Source organism: Phytophthora infestans, genomic scaffold, assembly GCF_000142945.1.
Source record: "Phytophthora infestans T30-4 supercont1.1 genomic scaffold, whole genome shotgun sequence".
Lineage (NCBI taxonomy): Eukaryota > Oomycota > Peronosporomycetes > Peronosporales > Peronosporaceae > Phytophthora > Phytophthora infestans.
The window spans coordinates 3,900,385-3,909,995 of NW_003303758.1; the positions used below are offsets into that span (position 1 = coordinate 3,900,385).

Consider the following 9,611-nt stretch of genomic DNA (forward strand, 5'->3'; position numbering starts at 1 on the left):
CAAGTGAACGAGGGGTAGGTAATGTATCCTTGAACTCCAGTAGCTCGACAAAAATAATACGATTAAAAAGGCAATAAAGCGCGTAGCAAATCAAACTCACACAACGCAAATGCAATGTGACCATGACGTTACTGAGCACCACTGCTTTTTGCTGTCAGTTTCAATTTCGCTGCAAAGGGCACTAGTCTCGGTGCTGCGGCACGCAATGGCTTTCCAAGCAAGATGGAAAGAACTTATGAAGGCCGGATGGTATGCAAGAAGCCTACCGGATTGTCAGTCGACTTCGCGTACCTGAAACCTGGGAAGACCAAGAAAGACAAGCGCGGGGAGGACGTTTTTATCGGAGAAGAGGAACTAATGCGGTCTCTCGACAAAGCTGACCTCGGTTGAACTTGTGAAACTAACTGTAATTCTGCTAGACATTCGTTACACATGTGGATATGTAGCGGCGCTTCAGGCAAAGAAAACCGATAGGCGGGGCGGGTCTACAAACGCAACCGTACGACCCGAAAACCAAGGTAGTGTGCTGCATTTTTGTTCAAAAGAAAGAAACAATCTGACAATACATATTCAGTGGTAATCAGCAGCAAGACACATCGACCGATGCCTAGCTTACGTCTTCAAGAAGACGTGGCACGTTCAGACGGAGGTTTGACCAACAAGATGCACATACACGTTTGTGCATTATACAAACTTGTTTATGATGTATGTTGTACAGAAAATACTTCAGGCGCCATCGCAGAGCTGCCAGTAGCTGCGAATGATTCTTATGATCTACCGGGCCCTCAGTCGAGTGTTTTTATATGTGTCTCTTCTCATGATACGTCCTGTATTGACGAAGTCATCAGCTCTGACGACGACAGTGTCAACAGCCGTAAGTTCCTCTACATCCAGGTACAACATAAGAATGGTATACTAACTTGTATTTGTGGTCGTAGTGTAGGGACAACGCAGCCTGAACCAAACCTTCGTGAAAACCGCAGTTTTGAATACTGCTGAAAGTTGCTCTCCCGAATCATTTCGTGCTACTCTGCTGGACAAAGAAACAAAGGAAGATACAGCAAGTTATGAACCAGGTTGGTGAAACATGTATGTACAAGTTATCCGCTCTGTCTAACCTGTATGTACTGTTATATGGGCTTAGTAGATCGCCGAGGTGAGTCGGTGTTGGCTATCAGCCGTTCTGCTTGCGCTTCGATCGATTCGGATGGAGATAATGACGAGGGAACAGGATGGGGCTCGGAAGAATTGACTTGGGACAGTGAAATTTTGTTTGGGCTTGATGACGATGGTCTACCCGGTCTGAGATATCATTTGACCCAGTCGCCTGAGGACTGTAGGTGGTATTGAGGCTGTGTCTTCGGGCAATATACCCAGTGAACTTCTAAAGAACATGGCAAAGACTGGATGGAACTCGCTGTCCAAGAGGACCCCAAATGACTACCTGATGACGCCATATGAGCAGCGCCCAGCGTCTTCTATGCTTGAAGACTATCCCAGGCCCTATAATGGTGAATACGGTCCTACACCTCCTGTACTGTGTGCTCTCGTTTGAAAGGCACCGATGGTTCGCACGGCGGGGACTCTTCTATCTATTGCAGCGACTGCAAACTGACGACGCTGTCCAAGAAGCCAAAAGCGTTGCGCGTGTTCCTGTGCGATAAGGTTCGGCACCGACACAATGGTCCTCTCATGTCTTATTTCGAGATTTGGCATAAAGCCTGGCGTAATGGTACCCTTCTACCGAAGATGGCTCGGAGGACGAACATCCGTGCGCGTGTGCCGGCGAAGGAGTCACTGAACGCGGAAGTGTGTGAAGAGGGAGCCGAGAAGCCCAGCGAAGTACCAACCGACGATATCTCACGTCAGATAAAACGTGCGCGTGCGTCCGAGACGTAGGAATAAACCATTGTTGCGTCCTTATACTTCTCTTGATTTCAGTATACTCTTATTTGTACTTTCTACTGGCGTTTTTATACAGCTCTAGCCATCAAGCTATTTATGGGACGATTCTGGCTTTGGCGTGTGCTAGCCACTGCATCCAACTGTCTATTACTTATCCCATACAAGATACATGATAAAATAGATTTCCAGGATCAATATCGTGAATATACACGTTTGTACGCGAGTCAGTTCTTAGAGGGTAGGTACATTTTGTATCTTTCCAAAAGACACAATTATACATGATACCGTTAAAACCTCCTTTCAGTATGTTTCCCCTTACCCCAGCTATACACGTTAATTCGGTCGATGGGGCCTTCGGGTTCAAGGGATTAACAGCTGCATACCTCCAAACTATTGCTGCGACAAAAATCGTGTATACTGGTTCAGCTGCGCTTTGTAAGCCGGAATGGATGGTTGCACCTTATTATACGGTATTTAGTGTATACGTGCTCTTGATCAAAGGGTGTTGCCACCTTCGAGGTTTCCCCCTCAATCCCAGACTTGCTGAAACGGGGAAGGGGTGTTGGTGCGTTGCCTTCCTATCAACCAAGCTACTCATACATATTTTTACCTTCAAAATGGCAAATTTGTTGTTCAATGTGGCAAAATGTAAATTTAAACTGTCATGGTGAAAAGAAGGGGCCAACGCTTTGATTTCACTTGTTGGATTGGAATATCGCGCCATTAACGCCGTCAATTGCTCACCATGGGTGACAGGCAAAAGTTGTGGCACCTTCGTTAGTCGTAATGATGGTGGGTGAATGCAGCGTCCCAATAAAGACGGCAAACGAGACGGTAATTATCGCGCAAAGTGTTTATTGATCAAGACCTGTACTATCTAATCAACTGTCATATTCCCTGAGTAGTTCGAATTGCTTTTGATCGACTTTCAGACTACATTTTGGTATCTTGAGCTACGAATTTGCAATTTTGAAGGCGAAAAGGTGTAGTGCTGCCTGCTTGCATAGCCTTTGAATACCACGCATCTTGTGACGGGATCACATAGCACCTTGCACAGAGAAAGTGCTTAAGGGTATATACTACCCAGGTGAGCGTTAGCTCCCGGTCTTAGTAGAAGCGGTTTGCTACTTAGACGAGTAGATGTAAGACTGATGTATTTATAAGTAAATTAGTTTGGTACCATACAAACTAGAAATCGCATATAGTGGATCTATGTAGTTATGCACTGATACTGGGAATACCTAAGGAGGTATGGACAGCCCCCAACGGGTTAATTCTACGGTACTGCGTAACGTAACCTCTGTCAACATTCGTACGACATTCAGGTCAACACACAACAGTGAATAACATAGCACGCCGGCAGACAACAGCTTCGGAAAGCCAGGACGTCACGCTGTTAATCGGCGATTAACGTTTTTCCAAGGTGAGTCAGCGGTCCTTAATTTTGACAGGTTTGAGGTACTGATTGTGTGGGTTTATAGGTTAAACGTGCCAGTGAAGTCGCGGTGGGAGCTCATCAGAAACATGAATTCACCCACGCCAGTCGCTTCAGCATCATGTGCCTCGTGTGTAGAAGTACCTTTCTTGGATAGGTAGGTCAACAGACCGCTTGATGTGGCCGTCTTGGCTGAAAGAAGCACTTTCGCATTCTGAAGCTACAGACCACCAGCCGTTTGGTGAGGTTAAACCGTCAACTACGCACTGATGAGCTGTAAAATTGCTGTGAAATTCCGCACTTGGAAAAAATCTTCCGGGTCACTATTAAAATTGTTCTCTCTTACTACCAGCCATCAATATTGACAGCTCTATCCCAAAAATTCGAATTCAGTTGATCAACGGACTGTAAATGACGTAAACTGATCAGATTTCGTTGAACTGTCGTATCTTATTGTTTTTGCCACAATGGTGACGCGACCTAGATCTTCGTTTGATGACGATCAACCGAGAGGAGACCCAGCTGAAAGGAAGCGGCAGCGTAAGGCAGCTTATATGCGTGAATATCGGGCGACAAAGGGTAGATCAACGCCAGACTCAATCAGAGCACGTGAAAGGAAGCGAAAAAGAGCAGGATATATGCGACGTTATCGTGCGGCGAAATACAACGCCGACAGCGTTGCTTCTGAATCGAAACATGAGGAGTGTGCTGTAGACAATGGGTTAAGTCGCTTGAAACTGTTGGCAGAATCAATTCTTCAGAAAAGCAACATTTCGGAGGAAGAAATTGAATTGATGGCAACGGGACAGAATTTCTCTTCCGATCCGAGGTTAGCGTTAGTGTACTACTATTGCTGTGCTGGCCACCCCGGAGCATTCGTCTTTAACGATGAAAGTATTCGTGAAAATGGAGTTGTGACGGATAGACTACTAAATTCATTGGATACACCCCCGGCAACCGCAGAATACACTAGGTGCCAAGACTCTGCGGCTGCTATGGACCCATCTAAACGTGAAATTTTCGCTTGTGCTTCGTGTTGTGAATTTCTCGTGGGAGAACGTGGCCATGTAAGTGTACCATTTTCTCAGCTACCAGAAACATTTCTAATTTCAACAGAAGAATATGGACAACGTTATGGTGAAATCGCAGATGATGTAGTCAAAACATACGCACAGGTTCTTGTTCGGCCGAGTGGATTAAAATATTTCCTGAATCCTGAGCTTGTTCATGATATCGAGAACATCCTTCTCTGTTCTAAATGCACCTTGAATCCTCGGAAGTCAAAGTTTAGCCTGGCCAGTGGACATGACTACGGACGAGGTGCAACGCTTCCTCATCTCAATGCAATTGGAATGAACTGTATTGCTCCCGTTCGCTGTTTTGGTTTGGAGCTCTCCCTATCTGGCAAGCATAGCACCGGTCATTGCATTTGTTTTCCTTCTAGCGGGCCCCCAGCTTGTGCTAAAGTTCTTCCTGCTACTGATGTTGAGCGCAAGCCACGAGTGACATTTATTGGACCTGTTGAAGAATGGAGAGCTCGAAAACACAAGTTTGAGGTTTGTACGATCTACCACATACCACCATTTTTTCGTGGCTTTCGGTATTAAAGGAAACTCACAGTTTTTTTTCGAGAAGAGGGCATTCACATCGATGACTCTGAATCTCAAATTGAACAATTGGCTGAATTTTAAGATTCTATTGAGAATGACGTCGTCGTCAATGATACCGCTGAGGTGAATGCTGTTAATAACGTTGTCAATTCTGAGCGTTATGGCGATGATGTTATTAATACTGGAAGTCATGAGGTTATTGTGCAACAATCCGCTGTATTGCAACCTGCAATGTTGCAAACCGATGAAGTAAAACCTACTATCATTAACGTAATGATGGACGTAGTTGGACTGAAAGAAAACGTGGCAGTTGTCAGAAGAGGAGCAACTCCAATTGTGGAATGGGATGAAAACAACCGCCTGGTTGCAGGTGCATTTCCTACGCTTTTCATGTTTGGTGGTGGTATGCTTTCTTCCGGTTCGTTTCCAACTGATTTTACTAGGCATTTGATGTGCTACTATGATGGACGTTTTGAGAGTAACGTTACGCTTACTGCAACACTGTTCAACCAGTTGCAGCGTCATGCTGCTGTAAGAAAAGCAGCTCGAGCAGCAACAACGCATGCCAAAACGTTAAAAAGGCTTGGACGTTTGGCAAGCTCACCTGAATTCAAAGCGTCCCTGTCGGCAGCAAAAAACGACCCTGAATCCCCTGACGCTAAACGTTTGAACGCTGGTCTATTGCGTATACTATCGGTCGTTGGAGGTTCCGTACCGTTTTCACCATTCGAACGCGCTGCAACTCGACCGAAGCTAGCAGCGATGCGTTTTAGGTTTGGCTTACCTCAATTCTGGATAACCGTAGCTCCACCGGAGCAAGATGACGCTACTCTCCATTGAATTATGCTGCTTCGTAAATTTGGGGCTTGGAATGATAAGACTAGCATTTACACTCGTGCTGATTTCAAATGGTGCCAATTACCTGAAAATTTGAAAGCGAGTCCAAGGCTCCGCTTGTCAATATCGAATTCGTGTCCTGCTTTGGCTGCCTTGTTTTTCGAAAAAAGCTGAATCTCGTTTTGAAAGCGATTTTGAGATGCCCCGCTTCACAAGATACTAGAGTGAGCCGCAATTATTTGGAGCGAGAAGCTGGCGCATACACAAAGATTGCCGGGTTTAACGGTGTTATCGAACCTCAAATGGATGGGCGTCTACATTTACACATGACCGTATACTGCTCTTCTTTTACGCCGGAGATTTTAACACGAGGTGCATCTTCCGAGAAAGTACAGGAGTATATTGCGAAATGGATGGATGCTGCTTGTACCAACCGATTGTCAGCTACAACAAGAGAATGGCTAACTCGTTGGGAAACTCACAGGAGAAAGTGCCACTTCCGCGAGCTTGTGAAATCTCGTTACCTCAAGCACGGGAGAACCTGGAAATATTTAAAAGTGCTGTGGAAATGTCGCTTTTGGCAACGTATCGGCACACCCACTCAAGAACGTGCATTAAAGGGAAACGTGGGAAAACTCAATGCCGTTTATGTCGTCCTGCAGGAATTCACGACTCCGAGACGCAACCACTGCATATAACTCGCAGTGAAAGTGGATGTAAAGGTGCTCCATTGGATTCAGAGACGAAACAGAAATTAGATGAAGGTTACGATCCAGAACTTGGAGAATTTCTTAGACCGTATATTCCAGGTCCTATTGTTTGGGAACAGTTTCGACCAGAGTCCGAAGGAATGTTTGTTGAACAAACACACTATTATCGGGATTAACAGGGTCACATTGCAATTCCAGTGTAATGAATGGGGAAGATGCTGGGGACATGGTAGACGAATACCAGTAGAACTATATGACGAAGGAAGGTTCAGGATTAAAGAATGCTGCATCTGTGATGTTGACCGCTGTTGAAGATGCTATAAAGTACCCAAGTGTTGCAGAAGACTCTGGTACACCGATCCGCCAGGGTCAATATCTAGCAACTCGAACCGTAAATGCCTTTGAGGGAGCCCACGAGTGGTCTTTGTCATTGATGGTGTACGCATTACTAGGACACAAATCGTACGTGTCGTCTGAGGCTTTCTGGTACGTGTTTCCGCACAGTTTTGTAAAAGAGTTACGGAAGTCAGGACTTACACATACCAATCCGGACAAAATACCGAGCGATAGGTGTTTCGAAGATAGTGATGATGATAGTAGCAGCGATAGCGACTGTGATTCCGGCAGCTTGGATATTGATGAAGATGAAAATACTGACGTCGATTGTGTTTCTGGCTCGAAACCGATTTACCAAGCGATTGAGGAATTAGCAGACTTTGCTCATACAGAAGACTTGTCGGGACAAACCAGTTCTGTAAATGAAACTCATTGTACCGGGGGTACACGATCGTACAAGATTAATGGTAAAATGATTTTTCTTTCTCAAGTGGACTCTTATCGCTTTCGTGGGGAATATTTTCGAGATTTTTCACCGACCGAATTTGCGTGCATTGTGGATTTAGTACCTCGCCAAACTCGAGATGTTACTGAATCTACACGTGGACGCAAACCTCGTCCTACATTCGAACTTGATCAGGAACATCCACTTTTTGACCATTATCAAGCGGTTATCCGATTGAAAATGTTAACGCCAATAATTGGAGGTCCTCCACCTCCTTCGTGCCCTCGAAACCGTAGTGGAGATAGTCGACTGGACTCACTTGCACGGTATATTTTATCCGTTGCAGTTGCCTGGGATAACTACCATAGACCAAGCTTCGAGTTGAATGCTGCAGGATTGGCGTCGTTGTGCAACAAATGGGATAATTCTTCTGCTCCTTTTCTAATGAAGCAAAGATACCGACAGATTCACCACTTTATTCAGAAGCGAATGCGCTGTAGCCAAAACGAGAAAATCTGCTTGAATTGGAGAGCACGAAACGCTACGCGCTGGAAGGACGAAATGTGTGGTGACTTCGAATTGTCAAATGAAAGACAAACATTACAGGGCGACTCATTAGATCCCGAGGCAAATGGAGTTTTATCGGGAGATGTAGACTACATGTACTGGTTGACAAGGGCCACTGCATTAGGAAATCCTGCGCACCGCTACAGCAATGAGGCTGTACAATCGACTTTTTGGTCCGTCATGGGACGTGAAGACAATGATCAGCAACCAAGGACGGATAGTAATAGGCTTTTACACGCCTCTGTGCTGAACGCTAACGTGTATCAGTCCGACAATAACGCAGTAAATTGTCTGCCACAAACAAGTCTCGGGATAATTGCGCGGCGAATTCAAAAAATGCCGTCACGTAATCATACTTCCAATGCGTCTATGGTTTTGTCGGGTGGCGGAGATGGTGACAGCTCGGGAATTAGTGATCCTCTGGTATTAAATGCCCCAATGCCGACAGTATCAGCTGGAACAGCCTCATGTGAACAACAAGAAATTATAGACTGGATTTTATCGAGCTTGGACAAACCGACTCCGAAGCAAACTCTTACACTAATGAACGGAGGGGCTGGAACTGGATAATCGTTCATGATTTATAAATTGCAAGAAGAACTACGAATTCGAGGATTGAAAACGGTGATTACGTGTCCGACAGGAGCAGCCGCAAGTCAATTTCCTGGAGGACAAACCTGCCATGCTGCATTTAAGGTGGGCCGAGATGGAAATCGTATCTCAGCGTCCAAACTTTTCGATAGTACGGTGGGCCTTATCGTGACAGATGAAATTTCGATGCTCGGTGGCGAATTTGCAGTAAAAATGGATAAGCGCTTACGGCTTGTGTATGACCCTGATCTTCCCTTTGGTGGGAAATCGTTACTTTTGGTACGTACAATAGAAATCCTTACTTGTCACGGACTGCTAATGTTTTATCATCTCTTGCTGGTTACTATTAGTCCGGAGATTTTTGGCAACTAGAAGCTCTTATGGGAACACCACTATGCAAAACGATGTACAAACCCGGTCTCAGTGAAGTGCTGACTCATGCACGTGATTTGTTCAGACGATTTCGCGTCTTCTTTGTCGAGACTCAGCAAAGGGCCCACGACTGCCCGGTGCAACAAAAAGTCTTGAGAGCTTTCCGATCTCTACCTGCAACATATCCGGATGGATTAAAAATGCCCAAGAACTTCCGACCATTAAATGATGATGTCATTAGTGCTTTAACTCACGAGCTGACAAAAGAAGAAGTGGAAAGGGACCCTGAATGGATGGACGAAACTACAATTTTGGTTACGAGTAACGTAGCTGAGAACACCCTAACTTCGTGTTCCGCTAAACTACTAGCAACCCGTACAAATTCGGTCGTTTTCCGCTGAAGAAAAACAATTTTTGATGTGCCTCAAGGTTGGTCTACAATGATAAAGATTATCCAAACCTCTTTGGGTATTTTGGGAAAGGTGGAAATTCTCAAATTCTTGATAATGGGAATGAAAATGTAGAATGGGAAGTTGCAAATGGAACAATGTGTAAGATGGTTTCTTTGGCCTGGACAAAACCGGAAAATACCGAAGCCGTATTGGACTACTTGAATACTATCTCGGCACATGCGGGGGATGTTATTGATCTTCCTTACGGACCTGACTATGTAAATGTACAATTGGTTACGCTACAAGGAGACGTTGTACCCGCAACGACATGGCCACCTCAAAACAACCTGGAGACGAATTGGATACTTGACAAAACTGGTCGAAAAACACAAAAGTTCAGCATCATTATAC

The 9,611-nt window shown here is 45.1% G+C and overlaps 1 protein-coding gene across 1 annotated transcript; it reads left to right on the forward strand.

Annotated features, from left to right (window-relative positions):
- Window positions 1-222: 222 nt before the first annotated feature.
- Window positions 223-1,899, forward strand: PITG_00737 (uncharacterized protein; the record flags this gene model as incomplete). The annotated part of the gene is made up of 4 exons (XM_002909263.1): window positions 223-385; window positions 575-649; window positions 1,148-1,336; window positions 1,640-1,899. 4 exons carry the CDS (start codon window positions 223-225, stop codon window positions 1,897-1,899), a joined length of 687 nt encoding a protein of 228 aa, XP_002909309.1.
- Between the last annotated feature and the right edge of the window lie 7,712 nt (window positions 1,900-9,611).